Source organism: Oryzias latipes, chromosome 24 (genome assembly GCF_053564925.1).
Source record: "Oryzias latipes strain Hd-rR chromosome 24, Olatipes_Hd-rR_3.1".
Taxonomy (NCBI): domain Eukaryota; kingdom Metazoa; phylum Chordata; class Actinopteri; order Beloniformes; family Adrianichthyidae; genus Oryzias; species Oryzias latipes.
The window spans coordinates 22,724,807-22,752,487 of NC_136260.1; the positions used below are offsets into that span (position 1 = coordinate 22,724,807).

The 27,681-nt window shown below is 41.3% G+C and overlaps 1 protein-coding gene across 4 annotated transcripts in view; it reads left to right on the top strand.

Annotated features, from left to right (window-relative positions):
• The window catches only part of plcb1l (phospholipase C beta 1-like), a 192,232-nt gene that overhangs the window by 83,623 nt on the left and 80,928 nt on the right, over positions 1-27,681 (top strand). For all 4 annotated transcript variants that reach the window (XR_002872859.2, XM_078943207.1, XM_023952847.2 and 1 more), the window contains one exon: positions 27,228-27,296. Coding sequence is in view for 3 of the 4 variants with exons in the window: in XM_023952847.2 (XP_023808615.1) it covers positions 27,228-27,296 (69 nt within the window). In the remaining variant the exon portion in view is untranslated. The remainder of the gene's footprint in view (positions 1-27,227; positions 27,297-27,681) is intronic.

The following is a 27,681-nucleotide window of genomic DNA, read 5'->3' on the forward strand; positions in this document are numbered from 1 at the left end:
GAGCAGATCCTCTGATCCCTATGTCCTGCTCTAATCTATGGAGTAAAATACCGTGGTCGATAGTGTCAAAGGCAGCACTGAGGTCCAACAGGACCAGAATAGAAAGTAGTCCCTTTTCTGAGGCCAATAACAAGTCATTAGAGACTCTAACTAGTGCAGTTTCCGTACTGTGGTGAGGTCTAAACCCCGACTGAAAGTCTTCAAAGTGGCTGTTGTCCTGTAGGTGGCAGTAAAGCTGCTTAACTACAACTCTTTCTAGGATTTTAGAAATAAAGGGCAGGTTTGATATCGGTCTATAGTTGGCCAAGATGCTAGGATCCAAACTGGGCTTTTTCAGAAGAGGTTTAACAACTGCATATTTAAAAGACTGTGGCACGTAACCCGTTTCCAGAGAGGCATTTATCATTGTTAATATGGGATCATTAATTAGGGGAAAAGTTTCTTTAAAAAGTCTAGTGGGAATTGGGTCTAACAGACACGTTGAGGATTTGGAGGACGTAATAATTGACGTTATTTCCGCTTGATCCACAGCAGTGAAGCAGTCTAATGTTACAGAGGTTTCTATGGATGCCTCCATTTCTACCGCTTCAGCCTGTTCTGGGCTGATAGTAGGAATAACTTGATTTAACTTATGTCTAATATTTGAGATTTTACTATCGAAAAATGTAAGAAAATCATCAGAGCTGAGAGAAACAGGAACATGTGGTTCTACTGAGCTCTGACTGCGAGTTAATTTAGCTATAGTGCTAAAAAGAAATCTTGGATTGTTTCCATTCTCTGATATTAAGGTTGTATAGTACTGGCTTCTAGCTCTACGCAGGGCTTTTTTATAATTTAAAAGGCTATGTTTCCAGATATCCAGAGACTGCTCTGAACCGGAGCGGCGCCATTCTCTTTCCAACTTACGGGTTTCTCGTTTAAGAGAACGAGTTTCAGCGTTAAACCACGGTGCTACTCGGTTTTGTCTGACGAACTTAGGTTTCAAGGGGGCAACAACATCGAGTGTACTCCTGAGGGCTTGTAAGGCATCATTAACAAAGTGGTCATTTATACTAGGACTGATACTATGGGAGCTGGTCTCAGAGTATTTTCTCAGAATATCACTAAGTACTGGCTGAACTGTGTGTTTAAACTCAGACACAGAACGGTCAGTTAAGGTTCTTCTAAGCTGTTTCTTATTCACTGGGGCAGAAGGATGTTCCAGTGTAAGCTGGAAGGTAATCATAAAGTGATCAGAAATGATGGGGTTAAGAGGAAGGACACTCAGCTGGCTGATCTCTATACCATGGGTTAGAACAAGGTCCAGGGTGTGCTTATGACAGTGAGTGGGTTCATTCACACTTTGGGTGAAACCAACATCATCTAATAAAGCTGCAAAAGCCTTTCCTAGGCAGTCACTGGGGTCATCAACATGGATATTAAAATCCCCTAATATTATAATTTGATCAGAATCTAAGACAATAGTCGATAGGAAGTCGGAAAACTCAGTTAAAAATTCTGAATATGGGCCGGGGGGGCGATAAATAATTATGAGTAAAACAGGTTTTCGAGTTTTCCTGTTTGGGTGACTTAAAGACAATATGATGCTTTCAAATGAATTATAAGCATTTTTAACTTTAGGGCTGAGAAGTAAGCTAGACTGTGATATTACTGCCAAACCACCTCCTTTCCCTGAAATCCTGGATTTCTGATAGTTAGCATAAGTGGGGGGGGTTGCTTCATTCAATCTAACATAGTCATCCTGATTGAGCCAAGTTTCTGTTAAGGCTAAAAGACCAAGGTTTTTATCAGTAATTAACTCGTTGACTAAGAGGGACTTGGAGGAAATGGATCGAATGTTTAATAAACCGCATTTAATGACATCATAATTCTGCTTGTGAGAACTGCTGTCTGTCACTTTAAGGTTTCTATGACGCGCTCCTTTCATTTGTCTTTAAAATATAATTATAAATGGATTCAATGTGTCATGTATGTCAAAGTACAAATGTCTACCTTGGATTAAGAGTAGCTATAGAGAGGATGTGTAAAAATAGACATGTATCTTCTTTTATTTATTATTATTTTTGTTTTCCAAAAAAATTCCAGATTACTTCCAAAGTTAGATATTTCCATAGATGTTTTATCTTTTTGTTTGTCTTCTTTAGCATTTTTAGTTTCTATTGCTTGAAATAAATCCATTCCAATTAGAGATATACAATGGGAAAAAGTTGAACTGTAAAATTAGTTAATAAATGAAGCAAAAAAAAGTGTTTTCTAAAGCGGTTTTAATTTTATTTAGGAAATAAAACTGATTTTGTTTACTGCTCCTAGCGTCAGGGCTCAGAAATTAGCCTTTAGCTGTCCCCTAAAAAAATGTAGACAATTTAAAATTTTAGATCTTGAAGTGAAGAGAAAAGCTTTGAGCTCAGTCTTGGTGAGTGCACGTGGCTGCAGATCTTCATCGGGGTCCCAGCATGCCACAGCGAGCACCAAACAAACCCGAAGAGTTAGGAGATCTTTGGAGAGATTACAGCCACAAGACGCACGAACAACCGAAAATGTAAATAAGCTGCTATCCTGGCAATGGGAAATGTGTTTTACACCATGTAGGTGAAAATGTATGGAGCCTGTGACCTGCCATGGGTAAAAAAATAACAAATTCAATCCCGCAAAATAATGATTCATGTGATAAGTCATTCATAAACATGGATGTGAGCAATACTTGGATTTACAGCAGATAACCTTCACATTTCTGCCTGTGTTTCTTTTTCAAACACGTTTTCTCTTGTCGGCCCCTGATTCACAACAAATTGAATAAAGCAAAGCTCAGAAATGCAAATTTAAGCTTGATTTTCTTTGTTTGTCCTCCATCATCTGATAAAAATGTCACAAGGACATATCAAAAACACAATTTTCATCACAGACTTTTATTCTCTTGGCAAAACAGCAGCTTTAAGCTACTTTATAATGCAATAATCAATTATTTACATGTGTTCCGGTGAAATTCCTAGCTTTTTGAGAGAGTTTTTCCTGTCCAAATAATGATTTTTAAAAGAAAATTAAAAAAAAATAATTGCAACCCTTGTAAACCGAATTGAAAACAATCCAGGATTCTGCCAGAATTTTAGGGCTTCAGCGTTTGGGATCAATGAGGGGAATTCAAGCTCTTCTGTCTGAGAATAATTCAATCCATCTGTTAAAGTGAAACAACAAATTTAGTAACAAAATCAAAAACATCAGGGAAAACTAAAATCCGGCCAAACTAAAAAATGGAAATCTACTTTGAAAACTTTCCTAGACCTTAAAAATTCTTTGGCCATAAATGAGAACTGCCACCAGAACAGATATAAACGCTGTAGGCGGTGCAGTTCTTGAATAAAGGCGCCTCTGAAAGAAGGTATGAGTCACCTCAAGTGAGTTCGGGTTTGTTAAAAAGAATCATAGCTCATTGCTAAAGGTCGGCTCAGTCACCGCTGTTGCTCCTAAATATTTTACCGCGCTCACCACCTGCTGTGTGTGGAACAGCGGGAGCAACTTCACCAAAGTGTTTTGTTCATCAAGTTTTATTTCTGAGCTTTTATAAAGTCTACTGTGCACACACGGACAATGCAGCGAGTAAATCTCTGCTTTGAAGTGAGCGGTGGAGAATCTGTAGCCATGGCGCCTGGATTTGGCAGTGCCAGGCCTGTATGCGTCTTTCAGAAAAACCGCCACACAACAGCAGAGGAAGTTTAAATTGATTCCATTTTGGCCAAACCTCTCAGGATTAGCCGTTTGTGGGTGACTCGGACGGGCTTTGTCTGGGTCGCACTTGTTTTTCCCAGAGTTTGATTCAGTGCTTTTTTATTAATGGCTTGGCCATCACATGCTCCACACACAAACAGGGGACACCATGGAGGAGGAGGAGGAGGATCATTGGTCTTTTTCATTTCCTCCGCTGAGGTCCATTAACAAAACAGAAAAAAAAAAGCTTTGTGGGGGACCAGGTTTCTGAGCCGGTTGGCTGCTTAGAGGTTCTTTGGTGCCAGCGCCGTTCAGAGTGAATCCCACAGCCGCCGCAGACTCTCTGCCAGGGCAACGGAAACATTGATGCAGCATCAATCAAACTCTGGTTGGATCCGTCAGAGCTCCGCCTCCATTTCCAGACTGAAACGCTGAATTTTTGACGATGTGAATAAAAATGATTAAAAAAATCAGGGAAATATGAGATGTTTTTCCTTCAAAAAGTGACATTTAAATGTATTGTCTTTATACAGAGGAAATATTGAAAGACCCACTCTGATTAAAAATGGAATTTTTGGTGGTTTAAACATGTTCATGTGGCATTTTTGGTACAATGGAGGACTTGTATAAAGAAAATCGAGCTTAAAATCGCGCATTAGTATTTCTTTATGGAAATGGTTGTGAATCAGGAGCAGACAAAAAGATAACGATTGAAAATATAGAAAATATGCTGGGCTCCGCCCCATTCTGATGCATCCACCTGCAGACAAATGGATCCATGAACGTCTTTTTTTATTTTTTACCTCGTCTGAGCTGGAATCTGGATCCAAACTGGATATCTCCGACATTGCTTTTGTCGCAGCAATATTGTTAGTCTGGGATGTGAGGGGCTGTAAGCTAGCGGCAGAGCAATTACAAATTGGTGACGGCGCCAACCGCCCCACCCACAACTTTTTTATCATGAACACATTTATGATGAACTTGGCTCAAAACGACAATCATAATTAAGATATCATTGGGAACGCTTTGAAAATAGATCAGAAGGGACTTTAAATCTACGACCCATTGTCATATTTAGGGTTTAATAAAGTTGCGTAGTATAAAGCAGCAGGAAAAATAAAAAGCTGAATGAGATGATGTGCAGTGAGGAAGCAGACTCGGCGCTCAGAGGATGACCCCCCTGCAGCAAATCTACAGGCGTGCCTCAGACTATCTTTTCAAAAAAATAAAAAAAAGAGGCCTCGAAGGTAGAGAGAGCATCTGTCGTCCAATCTAAGAAAGAAAAGCCTTTTTGCTGAAGGCTCTGGCTCCCTCTGCAAACTGCAGGAACTACTGCTGTCTGTTGCGCAACACTAAGATCTCTCAGGTTAGATCCACTCGGTTTCTTGGACTCTGAGTTCTATCCTGCTTGATCACATGGTGTCCACGTTTAGTGTCTAAATTTGCCAATAATGTCATCCGCCTTCATCAGTGACTCCCTGACAACAGCCTTGGTCGCAGCTGTGGATACGGGCGAAAAGTTGTCAAACCTTTTTTCAGCCAGGTGGTACACTCAGTGAACCCATAGAGAAAAAATGTTAATGCTGCGGGCGACGGGCCGTAGGGAACATTTTTTTGACCCCCACAAGTCCTGTGAACTACCTGACTGTTAGAAACGAGGAAATCAGAGTATCGTTTTTTTGGATGTCCTACGGGCACCTGCGTGTCACGTGCACACCCCGTGCGTGCAGCAGTTGCCCTTGGTCAGTAAGTAGCAGTATTTGCCTCTAAAGGCCGTGTCACGAAGCCACTATATACATTTTCCATGTATAAAATGTTGGTCTTTTGTGCTATATGTGTAAATCATAAATGTTTCTTGCGTTCGTCATTCGTCGATGTGCACAGATGTGATTTTTGCAAGATCCATTCGTAAATTTGTGGCTTTCCATGACCTCGCCACGTATGTCTAACAGACTTTTCACGCATGTACCATCAATGTTTAAGTTTTATATTGCGTGTACAGCGCACATATCATGTTCTAATTACATAATTGATGCCCAATAGCACAATAATCACGCACGTTTCAGGTTCTACGTCATTTTTAGTTTTACCTCACTTTGCTCAAGAAATGAATCAGGTTTGGCTTTTGTATGAGACCAACAAGGCTCTATATGTTTTCCATGACTATTATCAGGCTTGTTTGCATATTTGTGTGGATTTTTACGATTTTTTTATTTTACTTTTTTATTGTCAAATAAGACAAAAACAGATGTCGCTGTATTTTACCGTTAAGTGTTGGTGAGCATGAAGTTTTCAATCGTCTGTAGAAACGACGGCAGCAGATAGAAGAGGACCAACGACCTTCATGACGTCTCCTGGGTCCAGGTATTTTTAACGGTGTTGTTGGCCTGTTCTCGCCCCATTTATTCACAGCTGATGAATGCTATGTTGATCCCAGACTGCCGTGTTGTTGGCCCACCGCTGAAGGGCAACAAGAGGCGCGATGTGCTCCGAAAATTACACCGCCTTTTCAAAAAATACAACTAAAGAAAGAAATAAAATAAAAAACTCTGCGGAGCTTTCAGGGAAAAAGCTTAATGAAATTCTGAAGTGGAGCTGTGAGCAGTCATTACAGTAAATTGACTCATTTGAAAGGCCTGCTTTCCTGTCCTTCTCCTGTTTATGCTCAATTCTGTGTCTGCGTTTCAGCTGCCTTTACCTCTGCCGGGGCTCTCCGTCATTACTGCCCGTGCTTATTATCCTCCCCAACATCACCTGTTATCTGCGCTAGTAAGACACAGTGATCGGGGAAAATTGATTTTGCATCAGTATTTTCTTTAGAGCCAATGATTATTTACAGTCATTTTGCAGAATGAGACAAACTTTTTTTTTTTCATTTTCATAGTACTCATGTTGTAGAACTTTTGTTTTGTTTTGGTTTGAAAAAAGAATAAACAAGAATTGTGGGGTTAGATTATCGTCCAAATGAAAAGTGTGCTCATAAACAAAGTGCACGGTCTGTATAAGATTTGGTTTTATATTTGATTTGTCTGTTTTGGATGTGATGTTTCAGGGTTTTGAACGCAGCTATTTTCGGTTTTTAACACGATTTTTCTCTATTTTGAAGGTGATGTATCTCTGTTTTGAAAATTACCTTTCTGATAAACAGAGAACAACCAGCGGGCGGTTGTTGGGGGGGGTGGGGGTGGGGGGGGTCCTGTGGTGTAGAGATGGTGGACACGCTCCCTCCTTCTTGTTACAGTCTATCAACCACCTTAGAGGAACAGAAACACTCACTTGAGCACAGGTGTTAGCTCACTTTGCACAAACTGAATTCGGCCCGCAGGGTAATTATAATTGGCCCGCGAGATCATATCAAATGAGCATTGGAGCTGACCCGCTGTACATAATGTCCCGCTAACACTACAAATCCCACAATGCTTTGCTAGTACGTTGGCGCACACTCAAAAGCGGCAAGCGCTCCTTTTTTCTGTTGACAGTCACTGACAGCCATGCTCTGTCACATCGGACAAATTCATTTCAGCCTCCACCAAAATGACCAAAAGAAAGACGGACAACAGTAGCTTTGAAGACGGGTTGGAGGCAGATTATCTGTTCCCGAGTATAAAGACAGACCTGCTTTTCTTGTGGGTGGAGCTAACGTGGCTTTAACGAAAGAATGTGACCTAAGAAGACAAACGTAGTCAGTTGCAGTTAATTTTTCAATAAATATTGAGTTTGACCCGTGACTTTACTTCACTGCTTCATTTTGGCCCCCTGTGAATTTGAGTTTGACACCCCTGGTGTCCATGTTGACATGTGAACATTTTTGGAACCAACAGGTATGTTTGTAACATTTGAGCGTGTGTGTGGACAGGCCTCGCCCCTTCTAGATTTGCTGTACATCTACACCTGACCATAATGGTTATAAACTTCCAGCAACTTGTTGCTTTATGCTGTGTCATGGTTTAACCCCCCCTCCATAATCATCCTCCTTTGACCCCCCTGTCTCTCTAACATCCCTCACTCTTCTTCCTTCCTTTTTTTCCTGTCCTGTCCAACAAAAAACTGTTACAAATATAATTAAGATAAATAAAGTTTAGCCAAGATTACAAAAGGGGTTTATTCAGACAAACCTCTGGTGTGTCTGAAGATACATAACCCCTGTTAAACTAAAATATGTCCAACACAAAAGGCCTTCGGCTCTCTTATGTTTAGTCGGGACACAACCTCTTCCTGTTTTAAATACGCCTTTTCTCGGTTTTGAATGCGAATTATCTCTTTTCGGAATACAATTTTTATTCAGTTTTGAATGCGACTTGTCTCTATTTTGAATGGAGCTTTTCTCTGTTTTGAACACAACAATTCTCTATTATAAATACACCTTTTTCTGTGTTGAATGCAGCTTTAATTGGTTTTGAATACGACTTTTCACCATTAGAGGAATAAAAGACACATCCACCATGGAGAACAGTCAGGCACCGATGGACAGTTTTTAAGCATTATCAGCGACAGCCACATCAAATTGTCACCAGCCTTTATGACGCAGTAGAGATGTCATAAATACTACCAAACAAAACAATGCAAACAACTTTAAACCCAGGCTGGGACCTTTTTGTTTGCATGTTCTGCCTGTGCATGCTTGGGTTTTCTCCGGGCACTGCAGCTTCCCCCCATAGTCCAAAAACAAAAAAGTGTGGGACTGTGACTGGAAGGTCGTGAGTTCAAATCCAGGCCGAGTCATACCAAAATCTTTAAAAATGGGCCCAATGCCCCCTTGCTCGACACTCAGCATGAAGGGGTTGGATTAGGGGGTTAAACCACCAAACGGTTCCCTGGCAAGGCTGTGTCTGCAGCTCACCGCTCCCCCAGGGGAGGGGCCAAATGTGGAGAACAAATTTAACACACCTAGGTGTAGATAATTGGACTTTAACTTTAGATAAAGCTAAATAAAAGCTCAGTCGCTGTTAGGGAAAAAGATAGAAAGTTGTGTATCTTAATCCTAGAGATGTAACTTTTTACTTTAAACTGGTGCAGTGGTATGCTGCCAGTCCCTTTAGCCCCGAGTTAACTCACTTATTTTTTGTGTTATTGTCTTCTTATCAAACCTTTCTGACAGACTTGAATTTTTTTTTACCCTATTAATTGTACTGACATCTCTGCTGCCAAATGAAACGGACTGTGTGTAGATTGTTTACACCTGGAAACAACAAAACGCCTCTGGAAAAGCGACACAGAACGCTGTTATTTATTACAACAGTTGTGGAAGCATTGATATTCCTGCCCGGCATCAATACATTTAATTTTAATTGTATTTTAGTTATACAAATGAGTCTCTACGCATGCACACTTAGTTGAATTGATGTGTATATATGTCCGCAACCCTGTGACATATTTTTGACAGGAAATTTCTTTTTTTTTAAATAAAATAAGTCATAATTAAAACAATAACAAATCGTGTTTTCAACAGACGTGTTAAAACTAAATTTGATATTCGTATTTTAATGCAAAGCTGTGCTCAACTTTGTCTATGAGTTTCATTTTGACAGTCATCTTACCTCACAGTGAATGACCAAAGTATGAACTTTGAGCGCTTGAGCGTCATGGGTGGGGCTCATGAACTCAGCAGCTCCTGCTCCACCTCCCTGTCACTCACACAGCCAAGATTTGAATAGATTTAAATGTGTAGCTGTAGCTGTCAGTTGGGCATTTGCATGCTTGATATTTAAAGTGTTCGCTTAGCGCTGCATCCCTACGTGGCTAAAAGGGTCAGTGTTTGCTTCCTCCGTCTCTCCCTGCCTTGCCCTGGAAAAATTCCGCAAAAATGTCAGATTCATTTTCCAAAACGGTCTGGGTTGGTTTGTATGACAGTAAAGTTTAAAAGTGCCTCAAGATGGTAAATTGTTGTATCCTTGTGACAATTTTCATACAGTCGTCTTCTAAACCTGATTTTGTCCCTTTCGGGGTCACGGGGCTGCTGGAGCCTATCCCAGGCACTCGTGGGCCATGAGGGGGACACCCTGGACAGCTTGCCAATCTGTTGCAGGGCCACAATCACACACCCATGCACAGTCGCATTCGCACCTATGGACAATTTAGAGTAACCAATTAACCTATGAAGCATGTTTTTGGATGGTGGGAGGAAGCCGGAGTCCCGGGAGAAAAACCTCCGCTTGCAAGGGGAGAACATGCTAACTCCCATTGGTGTTCTGGTTCAGGTCCCCCAGCTGGGACTCGAACCGGGGGCCTTCTTGCTGTGAGGCAAGAGTGCTAACCACTTTGCCACCCCTCTACATTTGGTGTCATTGAAAAGCCCCCAACGTCTCTGTAGAAACCAATAGTTCACTGAGTCGTCTGAAGTAGTTGGGAGATATTCAGGTTTAGAGATTTCCTCTACAGAGAACACATTTACATTGCTGCTATAGGAGGATAGTAGGTAGTGCTTTCCTCTGCCTTTATTAACCCGCAGTTTTTGTTTTGGTCCAAATGAGCCATTTTAACACGTAAAAAATGGATTATTTGAACCCTGATTATGGCAAAGCTGCCATGTAAGGTGCTAAGGCCTTAGTCAGATGTATGGGCTCCCATGCAGGCTCCTATGGCCACCATAAGGGACATTATAAAAATGGAAAGTACCATTGTCGTGTGTGGTAAGAGTATCGCGACGTACTTGTAAGGCTAATAGAAGTAACGCGCACTTATGACCTACAGGTGATGCTATCCTAACACCACACTTTAGTCCTTAGGAAGGTGTCAGTATACAGTATACTGATGTTGGCTCCTTACCGACCGCACACAGATGCTGCACACACTGGCTGTGCACGTTATACGTTAAGTCCCGTACAATGCCAACACAATCTACCTTCTGGTTGTCTAGACCAGTTTTTTCAACCTTTTTTGAGCAACGGCACTCTTTAACCTTGACAAAAATCGTGCGGCACACCAGCATCCAATAATTAAAAAAAAGGAGAAACGCATAGTCTGTATTGATCTACAATCCCGCCACAATCTCACGTACATTTTTGTGATAATTGTGGCAGAAAAAGCTGGAAGTTGCAGCTGTTTTTTTCTAAAAGATGTAATAAAAGTTAAGTTAGAAGATTTAAAAACTGTTCGATGTCTGTTCGTTGTTGTTTCAAGACGTTTAGACGCTGTCACTTTAAGCCAATGCATCATGGGAGATGTAGGGAAGGCCAGAAAGACTCGCGTCTCTGAGCTTCATGGTTATGTCCACTGTTTCCACAGTCTGACACCAGATTCTGTGGAAAGCTACACCGCTAAAGACGAGCTTTAGCTGGTATTTTTGTTGGAATAGAGAGACTTTATGAGCTAAATTTGAACAAGGAAGTGAAGACTCTAACCACTTCTGATTGGTCAGACTGATGACGTGTGATTAAGCCTCCAAGAATGATTGGTGGAGACAGTTAAAGGGGCGGGACTTTTCAGAAAACTGCTTTAGTTGCAGCTAAATCGCAGTACCGTCATTCTTATCAAAATGTCTTTAATAGAATCAAATAAACAGAAAGAAAAAAGTGTTTCACGATCTTTCTTATTCCTAACTACTCAGTGTTTTATCAGGGCCTGTTTGGATGAACACAGAGCTGAAATCCTGGAGATGGGAAATGTTTTTACATCAGTGAAAAAGGGTAATCTTCTGATTGAGAATTTACAATTTCACCAAGTGCCCCACGACCTTAATTTTTGGCCGTATCCAACTGTAAGGGCAGTTGTGACCCTGTAACCACCAGGAGCAATGAAGTGTTTGTGGTAGACGAGCAGACTGGGTACCGAACCCTTCATGATCTCATCAGAGGCTGACCGCTCCACCTCTACAACAGTTTTTCGACCAACCACTAAGTCAACAGCATCAGGTTCCAAAGGTTTTTCTATTTCAAGAAACTAGAAGCTAAAATGCTTCCGGTTTCCAAACAGGAAGCAGTTGTTCTAAAAATAAACCTCATTTGTGCCTCTTTTTGCCCCTGAAACAAATGTGAAACCTAAACCCTTTCCATCTCTTTCAAAATAATAAAGTCAAGTATTTGTATGCGAAGCAGGCTCTGCAGATTGATCTAAAATAATAGGAAAAAGAACCGAAAGGAGCAGAAGAAGTCTTTTCTCAGTGCACGGACGCCGCGACAACACGAGCGGATGACATAAGAGGTGGAGCTGGCCTCCTGATCAGTGTGACTTTGCCAGATAATTGGAGCAGTTTATTATTTCTGAGCGGACTGCAGATGTCAGCTCTGCGGCGAGCCGCCAGCTGTGGAGCAGATTGAACATATCAGTTTTAGATTAGATGTCCTGGTTTTTTCAGAGCCTGTGTGCGAGACGTCGGAGTCTGTAAACACCGATCTCTCTGAGGGGAACAAGTGAAGCCAGACAGCAGGCTAATGAAACAAGTTAGCATTCATTATGCTTTTGGTAAACTTTCTTTAAAGCCTGCTTCGTTTATACATAATCAATTCACAGTGAATTTACATTTTATGAAACATTTTTTTCTCAAAGGCATTGAATGGTATATCATGTAGTTATCAAGTCAGGTTATTAAAATACAACACATCTATGAGCGACGTGCAGAATTCTGATGGGCAACTCTTTCTTAGAACATAGATATATTCAATTTATTTACAGATTACTTATCTTCTACTGAGGGAGGGAGTGTTAATGATTGAATTTCTGCATTGTCGGGTAAACAGATGATCTAATCTTGTTTCATATCTCACTTGGTAGCGTCTCCTTATCTTCCATTCTCGCATTTGGCTTGAAGGTTTTAGAAATAAAAAAAAAATACTTTACTGTGAATCGGTCCCTCCCCCCAGCTACTGCTGATTACCTGGATCAGGTATGTGGGCGGAGCTTGTTGAAAAGCAGCACGAGCTTTTTCTATTTGTACTCTATCATCAGAAAAAAGCCACAAGAACATGATAAAAACATCTCAAACATGATTTTCATCAGAGTTGGTCTTTAAAGCTATTTATGACTCATTTATTTGTCCGGTCATTTCATATGCTGATTCCTTTATGTTATGTTCTTGTTTTTTTTACATACAAAATAAAAACAAAGCAGTAAAAGGTTAAACATGGTGAATAAAAGGAGGATAAGATCTTTTATTACATAAATATAAATGCTGTTTTATGATACTGTTTCTCATTGAAAGGATGCATTCCCAAAAACCCAGTTGACGGCATTCGTAATTGGGAGGTGCCAGTTACATTTTTCTACCCTGCACGGTGGCCGCCAAGGTTCCAAGACGACCAAACTATTTTTTTTTTACAGATGATTCTGTTTAACTGAGTCACATTCGGTTCATTTGTTAACCTGAGAAAAGATTTTTTCACATTTACACCCTAAATGTTCACCTTTCAAAGGCCAACCACATCTTGCAGCTTTTAGGATTAATCCCAAACTTTTCTGTTTTATTAAAGTACAAACATCAAGCCCATTTTTTTTTCCTTGCAACTGTTGATCTAAATAGAAATCAGAAGCGACACAAATAAAACAAATGCATCTTGGAAAACGTAAGCGAGAACTTGGAGGTGCTTGTGTTTTCTATCCTTCATCCTCTCCCTTTTCAGTGGACGCATCAACCTAGCCCAGTTGCCATGACGATCCAATCCCTGCAGCTTGTTTTTTTTTTTATACTGCAAAGTAGTCGGAACCACCCCCCCACCGCCGCTGCTGTGAATTTGACTGCCATCGCTGCTCAGAGCCAGGTGGCGGCTTTTCTGAGAGAGCTCTTTCAAATAAAGGCATTCAGCCAAAAGTCTTTGAAGTTCCACTGTAGATAAGCTCTCAGCGATGGAAGACACTTCCTTAATGTTCTAGCCGGTGCTTTTACCCCCAACGCTCTCGTTTCTCCTCATTCTGGGATGGCGTTCATTCTAGTGTTCAAAAATTTAAAGCCCAGATTCTTTTTTATACAAAATGTTTTTTCTGTGAGTAAAAATACAGAATGAAGCTTCGTGTAATTGATTTAACTGGAAATTCCCTGTGGTGATGAATTTCTCCAGCCCTTTTTATTTTATGTTTTTTTTTTGTTTCATCTGCACCGTCACTAAGAGCAGGACGAGAAATGAACTGGGAAGAATATTGAAGTCAAAGCTTCACGGTTTAAATTATCCACATCCCAAATCCTCAGGCGAAGAAGCCTGATGGAAAAATGTGTCGTTAGTGGGATTTCAGTCAAAAAAAAAGGAAAAAAGACCGCTTTTCTTCTTTTGACAAAGGGAGAACAGAACAAGTAAATAAAACTACAGACGGGGTGTTTAGAGCAGCCGCACAGTCCTCTGAATAGATGTTCTCGTCAAGCAGACAGCAAACTGAAGCCGCGAGCGAGTTGTATGGCCTGTAGGCGCTGCCCGCCCTCGCCATCCCTTGTTTGACCTGCTCCCACTTGCTGAGTGGCTGCTACACACCCCTCACTCTCCTCTTCTGCCTGCCTGGTCTGAATTGTGACCAATTCATTAAAAAAAACACGTTTTTCAGAATCGCAGCTTTTCCATTGGTTAATCTTCATAGCAACGATTTTATTTTTTGTTTGCCAGGTGGTGACGAATAAGTCTACATCATTTTTAGAAGAATTAGCAAAAGTAAATTTTAGGATTTCCTTGGCAACGCAGGTTTTTTTGTTAACCACGGCCAGATTTTTAATTAGTTCATGCTAAATGTCATATCGTTTCGTTTAGCTTGAGCCAACAGTTAATGTTCTACATTTTCACAATATTTCGGTAAAGAGTGAGCAACAGGAGAGCCCCACTTTTTTGGAACCATTGAACATTTGCGACGTCTAAATCCAACATTCTTTCCCAAAGATTTAGGTGGCGATAGATCTAAATCCCTAGGTGTTTAAATTTGTAGCTGGGACTAAAAAATCAAGATGGCGGCCTCTTCTGGAGGTCAAAGGTGAACGAAACTTGGTTTGAGGTTGTAGACCTGACCTGGTGGCATGTGTGTGAAATTTTACTGGAAGAAAATTTTTCTTTTCCAAAATTTTGACAAATTCTGCTGTTTCCAAAATGATACAAAATGTCCAGCAGTTTCATCTGCTCCTTTTGGGCTTCCGTCCTTTTTTTTTTCCACATTTCCCAAACTGCCTGGGTGACTTTTATTCTGCTGGCAGAGTCGTGGTCATGAATGGAAAACACGGCGGATCCCATTTGTTAAAGCTGCAGTTACAGGCGCTTGAACAGCCTCTTTCCTTCCTGCACACGCATTAATGTGGTCAGTTCCAGAGAAGAACTTTCAAAGGTTCGTGGCGGTTATTAGATCAAAGGGGCTGATTTTTTACAAACAGCAATGAGTCAGGTTTTTTTGTTAATCATTTAGGAGCATGCTGCTAAGTGGTCCATGTCTTCTCTGAAGCCCGAAACTCTACATTTTACTGTGATCCATCCTTCTAAGCAAGATTTATTCCGTATTATTCATTGCTTTTATGCAAAATACTTGTAATGATGTCATTAGATAAGTTTCTGTTATCAGATAAGGGCATCATTTCCATTGAGTTCCTACAAAATAGTGATGCTGTGACGCTTATTAAAAACACAATCAGGGACCCGCTTTGGCCTTTTTGGTCAATATTTATTATTTCCAGGCCAATTAAGCCATTTTACAGTTTGAGAGTGGAAACCAAACAAGGAGGTCACCCTTCGATGGTTCTGACTCGTGTCTCTACTGTCAGCGCTATGAGTTCTTGTAAACTAGGAAATCGATTGGATTGAATTGATCGTCCATCTCCAGATCGACTGTCCCGCTTGTCTTTCTGCCCCATTTTTGCTCCAGCAAATAAGTGTGTCACAAATGTGGGCCACACATTTGCCCTCCCCGCTGAAGTGGGTTTGATGGAACGGGGAACCTGGAGGACCCGGAAAATGGAGTTCACACAGTGACCGAGGGGTTAAAAATGAAGAATAATGTTTATTATCTTAGTTTTTTGAATACGTCATGTTTGCTTTAAATAAATAAATAAATAAAAAGCCTTTTCCAGACTCTTATTTTGTTGGTTTAATGCTGGCAGGGGAAACGCAGCTGTGGTGACAGGTCTACATCTAGATTCATCACCTATTTATCCTTAAGAGATTACCGTCCGAGACATGAAGCAGACATTCGGGTTGGAAATGTTTCCCCCTGTTGCCTGCAGCAGCTGTGCAGGCTGGCTGGCTGGCGGGTCCCATGTGGGAAGACGAGGCATCCCAGTTAGAGACAAAACAAAGCTCTGACATCCAGGCGCTCACGTGTGCTGACTGCATGTCATGATTAGAAATGGAACAAAGCAGCACACTTTCGTCCCACACAAAAGTCTCGCTCCACGTTGGGAGTTGCTGCCAGCCGGTTCCCCGCGTCTTTCCTAACCTCTGATTGGTTGCAAGACTTGTCATTCTTGAAAATGGAGCCACTGATGTACAGTTAGTACTGTAAGTATGAAAGTCAAGTTTGAAAGTTAAGCAAGTAAGCAACAGCTGCGGTTACATGGACAAAAGAAATCGGAATTAACGCCAGATCAGCATAAAAATGCGTCATGTAAACACGCTGTTTGGAATAATAGTCTGTTGTTAAACAGACGTGGTGCATGTAAACGGCTCATTTTTATTTTATTAATGCATTGCTGGTAACATATCGACTACAGATCCCATAATGCAGTGCTTCACCTCCCGATGAAATAGAGCAATGGCATCATTTTCACTACAGATCCCATAGTGCAGCGCTGCAGCTGCCTTGGTGAACCGCTAGCCCTGGCAATGGCAAAGAGAAAAAGTTGATCCTGACAGCAGAGCCTTTTAAAACCGATTGGAGGCAGAGCAAATGTTTACTGTCATCACTGGTAAACCCGTTTGTCTCATCTGTGGAGGGAATGTGGCTGTAATGAAAGAATATCATCTAAGTCTTAGATGAGAAAAACATTGATCATGCACTCTGCTGAGTAGCTTAGCAGACAGAGTTTGCACAGCGCTCTGCAAACTTTGAAGAACAAAAAATGAATTTTAAATTGCTCCGAAACCGTTTGGCGACAATGTGGAAGCTGCTCCTGTGCAGCTTCAGATGGAGCTGATGGATCTGCAGTGTTTTGGCACACTGAAGCAAAAGTGCAACACTGCAGGGCTGCACGCTTCATTCTCTCCGTTCCTGCAGAAATGCCCCCGCTCCGTCTACATGCAGCTCCAGCCATGTGCATGTTTGGTCTTTAGGTCATTTCTGCATGAGAAGCTCTTCTCAGAGATGGAGACTCACCAGCAAACAGGTGTTGTCTCAATGATGAGCTCCTGCAGTCCATCCTGAGAATCTCCAACACAGGACCTCAATTCAAACACAAACCAACTTGTTGGAGAAAAATGATGCCAGGCATCAGGCTCTGATAAAATGACACTAGAGCAAAAAAAACTGGATTTGATTTATTGCTGAAAAGCGCAAATTTTATTCATAATTCCAGGATTTGTTTGTTTTGTTATTCAGCACCAACTATTTTGAATTTCTGTAATTTTTATAGCAACATATTTGGGTACATTTAAAATTTTATGTTTATTTAAAAAAAAATGTAATCAAAGTAAAGAAATGAATGTTTTTTTTCTTTTAATGTTCACTTTAATTCTTCTTTAATTTTGACAGTACATATTTTTATGGATATTCTCAGTCTATTTTTATTCATATTTATGATTTTTAAAAAAAGTTCGGCCCACAACCTTTAGCGTGTTTTGAAACCTGGCTCCCTGAGCGATCGAGTTTGACACCCCTGCAACAGATACTGAGACCGACTTGGACCAATGGTCTGGCTCCAAATGGGGGTGTCCTTAATGCGGAAAGATGGCGACTGAATTGCCTAGATTTGGTTGGAGCTGGAAGTAAACCACATCCTGTGGGTGACACCATGCTCTCTGGATTCAATTCTCAGATACAGTCAATGATTAGAACGTAGAAACTGATATAAAAGCTGTTGTGAATCTGTTCAGGTTCAATATTTAACTGTGAACCATAGAACGTTATGAAAAACAAATCTACTTACAGAAGAATTAAGCTCATTAAATGAGAAAACCATTTCATTAGTATAATGGTTTTTCATCTAAGATTTCCTATATATTTCAGATGTATTTTTAATTTTTCAGTGATCTTGTACATCTTAGTTGCTGATATGGGATGTGACATGGAGCCTTTATACCCATAATGCAGACTCGTGTTTCCTTAAAATGAAAAGGATGTGGGAACTACCACAGACCGAGTGCTAAATGTCAGTGGTCCAGTCATTTTGTTATCATTATGGGTTACTATGGCAACCACTTTCACCAATCAGGAGTAAGCCAATTGGGAGTCCACACCCCTAGCCTTTGAAAGCAGGCTACGCGAACTCTGTCAACCGTTTTGAATGTGGGGGCCAACAGGCTCCACCTACTTTTATTGAGGCGTCTGATTGGTCAGTTTATGACTTGAATAACTTGATGTACAGAAAAAATGAAAGAGGATTATTGAAGAAGATAAAAAGGATCAAGGATGGTTTTCCTGACCAATAGAATGACTGAGTCACAGATGTTTATTCCTCTGCAGAAGTCTATGGGCTTTTGGCTTCTTGAAGCCACTTCCTGTTTGGCACATCACTGGGGCGGGGGTCTCTCAGTCCAGCTCTCATACTGAATGTTTGTTATCCATCACCACCAGAGGAAGCCCTGGTGTGTAAGTGGTTCATAATTTAAGCTGCGATCTTTAGTTTACTCTTTTCTTTTCAGAAGCCTGACGACATCCGAGCTCAGCATCATCATCTTTTTTGAAGCTGCTCTTTAATGTTACAGGAAGCTACTGTTTCCACAGTAACTAGTTTTTATTTTGGTGTTTTTCTTCCTAAAATCGAACAGAAGTGTAAAACATAGTGACCACCGACAAAGATTATGCAGATCTGCTGGTTTTGATTCAGGACTAAATTACATTTGGCAGAGCTTTTAGCTAGTTGCTAAGAGCCACCGTGCTGTTCTCTACTGACCTTCATCCTCCTCCTCTTCCAGCTTAAGCGTTTACTTATTCCAATCAAGCGGCTCTTCAGTGAAAAAAAGTCAGCAGGGAGGTGTGAACAGAAAAGATGAACACAGAAATGCATTGTCCTGATCTTTAAGGGTGTTTTCAGACTGAAAACATTTAGTTCCATTAAAGTGAACCAGTTATGGGTGATGGAAAGGGGGGCGGGGTTGATCCGCACAGAATTCTGAAGCTACAGACACATGGTGCCTGTGATGCGCTAAACGACCATTCTAGCCCCTGATGGTCACACTGGACAAGCAGGAAGGGGTTTTTCTTCTCTTTCCTTTTCTGCTGTTTCCTCGCGCATTTCCACCACCTACAGTGGGAAGAGGCGCGGTGGGAAAAGTTGTAGTGGTGCAAATCTGGTGAATGGTGCACCAGGCTTTTTCTGTCTCAGCTCTAATCTGATACATGAAAGACTTGGTGTCGCAGAATTCCGGTTGGTTGGGTACAAACTGGAATAATTCATTTCTCCTTGATTGTCCATTATGAAACGGTTGGCGCTTCCATGAATTCAAAGCGATGCCGTGCGCTTGTCACAACCAAATCCAAGTCCCTGATTGGTCTAACTTGCAACGCACATTTAGTGGCCGCTAGTTTGGTAGGTAGAGTCAAAAAACGGTTGTTTTTTAACATGCGTAGCTCTGCGTGAACATGAGAGTTTTGAAGCCTTGTAAAGCTCATTTATGCGCGTTTGCAAAGACTTTTCATTAAAAGTGAACGCGCACTGCCAACGTTGGTGTGAACGTAGCTTGATGAACTCGTGCCACTCTGCAGAAACTAGGTTTATTGCTATAAATGGCATCATCATAATTAAAATACCACTGGGAATGCTTTAAGAAAAGATGAAAAGAGGGTCACTGTTATATGTCTTCCCTGGGGTTTGCATACAGGTATTCATGCAGTTTTGCTCTCTCACTCAGATGTTCGTGTCTCTTCTTATCATTTCCTAAATGAGGCAAATCCGGGACGGAAGCAAAAATGAAGAAGGTTGTATAAACTTCTGGATGGAAATGGCAAAGCTTAGAGAGTGAAGATGAGATTTTGTTCGTCAAGATGGAGGGAACGTTAAAGCATGGATGGAGACGACCAGAGGAGGCAGATGTCCAAGCAAACGAGAGGTCAGGCGGGAGGAAAGTGAGGCTCACTTCCAAGACAGCGGAGGCAGAGATGGAGGAGAGATGTGTGACAGCGAGGAGGAGCAGCAGAGACAGGATCACAGATAAAACAGAGGATGATGGACAGCTGAGCCGGGCTGCTTTGTTTTGCTATTTATCAGCGCTGCTCCCTCCAGCATCTCCCACTACTCTTCATCCGTCTTCATGCACGTGTGTCAGAGGTTTCATTAGATGAGTAATGAAATTACGGTTTGTATGGGCAGTGAGTGTTCCCAGCAACTAAACCCTCAAAAATGACAGACCGCCGTCAAAAACCACTTCTGAGTTTCCTCAGTTAGTGAATCTGGGCTTTCATCTGAGGTGTGATGTATGGAACAAAGATCCATACGGTCTTTTTGTCTTTTATCGCTGGTCGCTTTGTGAAGCATGTCGACATATCTGCTATCAACCGCCGCCACACTCCCCCTCCCGCCGCCATTTATCTGCTGATCTCTGCATGCAGCATGACTCCGTTTTGCCCTCAGTTTTCCTCCGTTTGCTCACAACCTAAATCTATATTTATGTTACACTACATTGTGGCCAAACAGGAAGGGGACGGGGTGAAAGTTTAAAGTCTTTACATCTTTCCTCGACGTACATTTGTGAATTTTACTGAACAAAGCCACACTTTTGGTTAGGGGTGTCACCATCTGATCAGGCAATCAGAAATCGGATTTTAAGGCGTGATTGAAGCCGGATGTTGCATAATGATCAGGGATGGGATATTCTGTATGTTTATTCTCATTATTTTGATCAGCTCTGATCTCCAAAATGAAGCTCCAGAGCCACATGTGGCTCTTTTACCCCATTCATAGTGGCTCTCTGGCAGAAAATCAAAAAATGGATACTAGCTTTTACTTCTGATTAATTTTACATCAGTACATTTCGTGGATGAGATACTCTAGAAATGTATGATAAAAATGAAGTTAGATATGTTGCAAAAGGGTTGTCCATCTATAAAAAGGATTTGTCACTGTAGAAAATGTTGTCAGTCCATAAAAATGGTTTGTCAACGTGTGAAAATGTCATTGATGATCGATGACAAAACCCAAGTTATGAGTAAAATTCTTTTGCCTCTCCAAATCGACCAATCAGCAGCCTTACATTGATCATGTTTACATTGACTATGAAGTTGCTCAAATTGGATTTTTTGTTAATAAATTAGCCTAATGGAAACACGAACAATGAGAAAAAAAACAACATTTTTTTAAAGTTATTCTGCTTGAAGGAGTTTTTTTTTGCCGAATTGAATTCAGCAAAACATGGAATCAATCTTTTAGAATGACATGGCAAGCAACCAGATGGCAATGAACTGGCTGCACGGCGGATGCAACAAAGGGTCCCACAGCGTCACACAGCTCATCAAAAGTTGATTGATTGTTGGATCCACAGCTCCTCTGTACAAATACCAACCGCCATTTCCCAAAATGTCTTCATCTGTAGAAGACGCTGACGTCTCCTTTGATAGGTGATGACGAACGCTGGGACCGTGGCAGGAATCTGAATGTATCTGCTTTAAATCAAAGTATTGTTCACATCCATCGCCATGGTGTTTAATGGTTTATCACATGACTTGGTTTGTGTTTATTCGCACAATTACGATTTATTACGAATTTGTGTTTTTTTTTACATTTCTAGAAGTTCGATACAGTTTTGCACAAATGTGTAATGAAAACGCAACTATTGGCAAAACCCAAGTTACGAGTACATTTCAACCAATGTCAACCAATCAGCAGCCTTTCATTGTCACCCAATAGATGTGCTGCTTTGACCGGCCAATCAGATGCATGATATCAATGATGGGGGGGGGGGGGGGGGGGGGAGGAAAAATTATTTATTTTACATGAACTTTTTTTTTAATTTAACTACATTTCCACTATTTCTACTCGTTAAATTTCACTTTTTGTACTTTAATGTTAAAGATACTACACAGAAGCACTCTGTATAGGTGTTAAAAGATAAAACGAGGTGATTTACATAAAAATGGGGGACGATCTGGTTCTGTTTATTTTTTACTTGTTCATTTTTTAATGTCTAGAGTCTGGGATCCGGACTCTGTATAGTCAGATACTCAAAAGCAATTGACTTAGAATGAGATCAGGGCCCCAAAAATCTGATCGGAACAACCCTACTTTTAATGTCTGAAAATACTAGGACAGTGACGTTAAAAATACATGAACAGTTGACAGACTTTGTGTTGTTTTTTATGATGTACATGTGCTGACTTTGAACAGTGCACTGCTGAGGCTCAGACCTCTGTCTCTCCTGGTTTGGAGAAGACTTTCATTAGAGATTCAGGAAGTCTGGACGCCCCCCTTTTGTTACACATAAAAAATGTTCAAATGTTTTGCCGATACTGATCTGTTCGTCAGAGCCAGGAAGCTAGAGAGAGAGATGACAAGCAGGCACCAGTTTGAGGAATTAGCTAAAAACCCCAGTCGCTCTAGCTCATGAGTAATGGATGATTCACAGAAAATATTCATGAAATGTCATCTCGAATCTTAGTTTTTTCAAAGGACAGACCTGAAACTGGCAGTTTGACGTTTTTTTTTTAGCTGCAGTACAATGCAGAAATACATGTGTGCTCGGTCTGCCACAGCGGGTGGAGAGCTTTGGGGCTCCGCCGCTGTTTTGCTGTAGGAGCTGCTGGAGAGGATGTGATGCTCAACCCAAGTACTGCTCATCATGAACCGCTTTCCATCATGAGGAGATGTTTCCGGGCCAGCTGAGCCCGACTGAGGGCCACTCACATCGACTCCGCTTTAGAAAGTTTTTTTCTATTCCGGGGAAAAAGACATCGGTTTATGGCAACAGATGCAGATTTCTGTCTGGATCCTTTGATTCTTTTCAAGTGAACCAGTGAAATCTGAGAAACAGACGATAAAGTCATTTTTGCTGAAGATTATTTTGGTCTCTGAGACTTCTGGAGGGGTTTGGGTGAACTTTAATGTGAAAATACAACTGAATAGAATAAAATAGAATAGATGGATAGAGACAGAGAGAGAGATGAACAGAAATTCATCTTTCAATACTGCACAACAACATAAAACATATAAAATCATTAGAATACCTTAAAAAAAATCTGACTGATTCAAAATGATTAAAAGTCATTGATGACTCCGATGAAGCTGTTTTTGTTGTTTGTTGTTCTTAACACGATCATGTGGCACTTTTCTGATGATGGAGGACAAATATATAGAAAATCAAGCTCAAAATTGCATTTCCAAGTTTTTTCTTTATCCAAACGAATCAGGTGCAGAAAAAAAAGAGCCATTTGAAAAAGATGGGAAAAGCGCTGGGCGGCTGATGTTGCATTGCAGGGGCTTGGTGGCTAAACACTCTACCTCCAGCTGTGCTTTTTCCAAGTTCTAGGAAACACAAGCAGTTCTGCTTTTAGTGAGTGAATTGTTCTGATTGGATGGTAAGACTCTGTGAGGTCTTTGATATAGGATGAGGCCATACCATGTCAGGCCTTATAGGTTAACAGGAGAATCTTGAACTTGATTCTAGAATCAACTGGGATCCAGTAAAATGAAGCTAACACAGGAGTGATGTGATGTCTTCTGCTACAGCGGGAGAGGGTGTAAACAGAGAGCTCTCAGTAATGAGGAGGGGAAAGGGGGGGTGGGGTTGCCAACATTTTGATCTGAATAGGGTGATAATCTAAGAAAATGTTGGTGCTGAGTTTCAAATAATCCCTGCTGTTGCCTCGATATTTGCAGTAACACTTGTCGTTGGTTTTCTTTCTGGAAGGCAGAAATCTTCGTCCCAATCTGTATTTTGTTAACCTTGTGAACTTTAATCCAAGCTTTTCCATATCATGGCTCCACCTGCCAGCTTTAGCGAGCGTTGTTGGCAAACTGCAGCATAGCTAAAAATGTGATGCAACGGAATGCAAACAAACAAAAAAACATTTTCCTGAACTGAGGTGAGAAAAAAACCAGCCAGTATTCTGCATATAATCCGGACTGAATTTGTTCTTTATTCCAGATGCTTGTTCGTGAACGTGCGGTTGATCTAAAACCTATAGGAACATGTTTAATTACTTCCATCAGTGGCTCGTCCTCCCTGGTGTGTCTTTGTTCACCAATTACACTCATCCTTATGGAGTCCTTTTAAACCGCTGAGGCTGTCAAGCATGGTTAATAAGCTGGGCAGTTTTTTTTATCATTCCCCGATGTCTCCACCTTCACTTTCCTGTTTCCTCCACCTGTTTGCCTCCACCCGCTTGCATCATTAAAGATGCGAAGGCTGGTTTCTTCCAGACAGTCAGCCGGTCAGCACTATGAGGTGCTGGTTCTCATTAGGAGCCTTCTTCTTGATCACCTTTCATCACAGCTAGTTTGAATCAAATTAAAGGATGCAGAAGGTTAGACCTGCAAACATTGTTCACTTATCTCATGCATGTAAAAAGTGAGAGAAAAAGGTTAGAATTGAGGTCGGTGTGCAGCCTCCCTGCTGCTCTCCATGTGCTTCATGCTAAAGTGGAGCGTGTTGCAGCTGTTGAGATAACTATAGTGCACAGCTGAGACAAACAATGCACAGCAGAGCCCTGGGCCAGCGCAGGTTAAGCATGTTCATTAATTTCTGCAGCTTCTGGCCCTGCCTGCTTCCTGAACGTGCTGTGGCTCATAATGGGCTGTGGATGCAAGCTCACTGTTTGATGCAGAGAAAAGCTGGGAGCAAGAATGACTGTCAGATGAACAGAATGAGGGGAGGTGGTGGAAAGCAAAGTCATAATGATAGAAATTACAAAGGAATTGAATGCCTACCACAAGCTTAAATGTACATTTTTCTGGTTTTTTTTTCTAAATTCCAATCATTGTGAATCACGAAAAATGCAGTTTGAAAAAGATCATAATAAAATACACTGGGCAGGCCGCAAGCTCACTGTTTGAGCTTTCAGCAACAGGGAAGGGAAAGGGGGCGGGGTCGCGCTGCAGCAACTCCTGTCGCTCTGAAGAAACTATGTCCTAACAAATGACACAGGTTAAAAATTAAAATAAAAAGGTTTTTTTACTTTGGCTAAAAACTGCCAAATCCTAATTACAGTCCACTGGGAATGCTTTAAAAGATAGATGAAAAGATGATCTTTAAAGGAAATACGGGCTAAAATTAGCTTTTATTTTTCTGCAAAAACATAAAACAAATGTGATCAGTTGCACGCCAACAGAAAACCCCTAAGCTGAAGGTCTTCTCACAGTCCAAACGGGGCAGTTTTTTATTTATTTCGCTTTTTTAAAGAGTTTAAGCGTTTGTGCTTTGACCAGCTCAAAGGGGCATTAACTTTCCAGGGCTGGAGGGCACAAAAAAAGGCCAGCAGCGGCTGCATCCTGAAGCCCCAGCGCTCCATCAGGCCCCACGTGGAGCTCCGTCTCAAAGAGACTTCAAAGGCCAGCCTGATGTAGGCGTTAACCTTTGACTCAGAGCCTCTGTCGGAGGCGCATAATTGATGCACAGCAGAACACACCATACAGACGCTCTTCCAGTGCAGGAAAGGAGCCAGTACGTTGATCTTTTTTCATAGGTTCATTGGTGCATTAAAAAAGAAAATAGCATCATCTTTTATAGAGGCAGGAGGAATGTTCACGTACATTTTCACATCAGCCTTATGGAAACAGCAGGAGTTAACGATGTGGATGGAGATCAAGTCGGCCCACTCGGCTTCTAGTCTGCCTGTGGACTTTGGACTGGGTCGGGTTAATTTGTCTCTTCATTGATGATTCCAAGCAATAAGGAGATGGTTAACTTAAAGAATTTCCTTGGGCTGACTGTTTCAGGCAAAGTTCATGTTTTATTTTTTTGTTGTTTTTTTTAGTGGGGACCCAGAGCAGATGGATGAATGTTTGACATGTTGATGGCAGCATGGAGATGCTCCTCTCCCGGTTCGGCTGATCATTTGGAGTTGCATGTTCCTGGATTCATATCAAAGCCTGGTGGGGGGGGCTCTGGAGAACAGGGAGGTTTGCTCCACTTTGCTTCATTTCGCCCAACTTTACATCTGGCAGGAAAATGTGTGAAACGTTGGAGCTGGAACATCAAATTCAGTGGTGGGATGTCGTTTCCCTTTCCAGTCTGCCACTAAAGGCCATGTCGCACAGCCATCTGCGCATTTTCCACATGTGAAATTTCAGTCTTTTGTGATACAAGCATGTTTCTTGGGATGGTCATTGAGGGTGGATGTCTGTTGAAAGTTTCATCCGTCGCGTCTTTACGTGAAAATTACGCAGTTTATGAATATTTTAAGTAGTTCATGTGCAATTATTCGGTAAATCTTACACAGCTGTGCGTGATTTTTGCACGATGGCTATGCAAATTTGTGGCTTTTAAGGGCTATGAAGATGGCTAAAACCCTGTGTTTAATTATAGATGAACAAATCTAATCTGCAGCAGCCACTGATTGTACACATGTAAAGTTTTTTCATAGTTAGACTTAAAGTCCCACTCTGATCATCGTTTGATCAAATCATAGCCTTCCCAGTGGTCTTTTTATTAGCATAATAACATTTTTAGCCAAAATCATCAAATCTGTCGTTTCTTAGGACAGTAATTTTCTACCTTTTTTGAGCCAAGGTACACTTGTTCCTTGACAAAGATCCTGCGGCACACCGGCAACCAAAAATGTAAAAAAAAAGAGAAACTCTTTAGTCTGTATTGATGTACAGTCTCTCCACGATCTCATGTGCATTTTTTATAATATTTGAGACCCAAAAAATGGATTTTTTTTTTTGCCATAAAAGATTTTCAATGATAATCCTAGATTCTAGAACATAGTTTCTGCAAAGTGGCCGGAGTTGATTAGAAATTCACCTCTTATCAGGTTTTAGGGGATGTGCTTCCAAAGCGTCCTGTCAGGTGACTGCTGACAGTTACCCATGAGCCACCGGTGTCTGAAGCATCTTCCACTGATTCACAACAAGTTGAATGAAGAAATACTAAAAAATTGAGTTTTTAGCTTAACTTTCTTAGTAAATGTCAGAAAAATACCCCAAAAACCCATTAGAGTGGGTCTTTGTAAACAGCGGATAAATGGAATCAATGGACGAGTTGGAGGCAAAGCGCCTGAATCCTACATCAGATTTCATGAGTTTTTACTTTTACAGACCAGGAACATGTCACTCATATCGTTTGTGTTATTTAGATGCATAAGTTGTCGCTGCATATTTTCCATGTGAGGAAATGCGTCCTTAAGCCCATTTGTCTGCACGCCGCTCGCACAGACATCCTCGCCGGCAGCCTTCAGCCGCAGGTGGCAGGTGTGAAACTGGAAAAGGTCCTTGAAATGTTTCGCATCGGTTTGGAGACAGCTATTTTTTCGCGGCCTCAGAATGTCTTGACCCTGTGTATCGTATGTGAATGAAGATGTGATGAGCGTTTCCTCTTCTCCTTTTTTAGGACACAGACCTGCTGGATGTAGCGTTCATAAAAGATGCCAGAAACGGAAAGTTCTGTAAAATGCCAAAGGTAAGCCAATTCGCTAGAGAACATTTCGGTGGGGGAGGGGGTTTGCTCTAGTAATTTTTAGTATTTTAAAGTATTTTTGTCATCATGTGGATGGACTGATTCACGCTCCGTCTGCATTCATCACAGGAATGTGGTTGAAAGCTTCCCGTCTGGTGACCACAGCTATTTACCCATGAGCCACAGGTGTCTGTAGCCTGTGAGGTTGTATGTTGACGGAAGTTTAATTAAAGTATTTTTATGGCTAATAACCATAGGGGGTGTATCTTTCCCTGGCAATACGCCATAGCCCAATTCTTTTACCTAAAAGCAGGCGTCTGCAGCCTTTAACGCTAAAAAAGCCTTTTGGTCCAGTTTCTTACAGACTAAAACCCAACGAGACCCACAA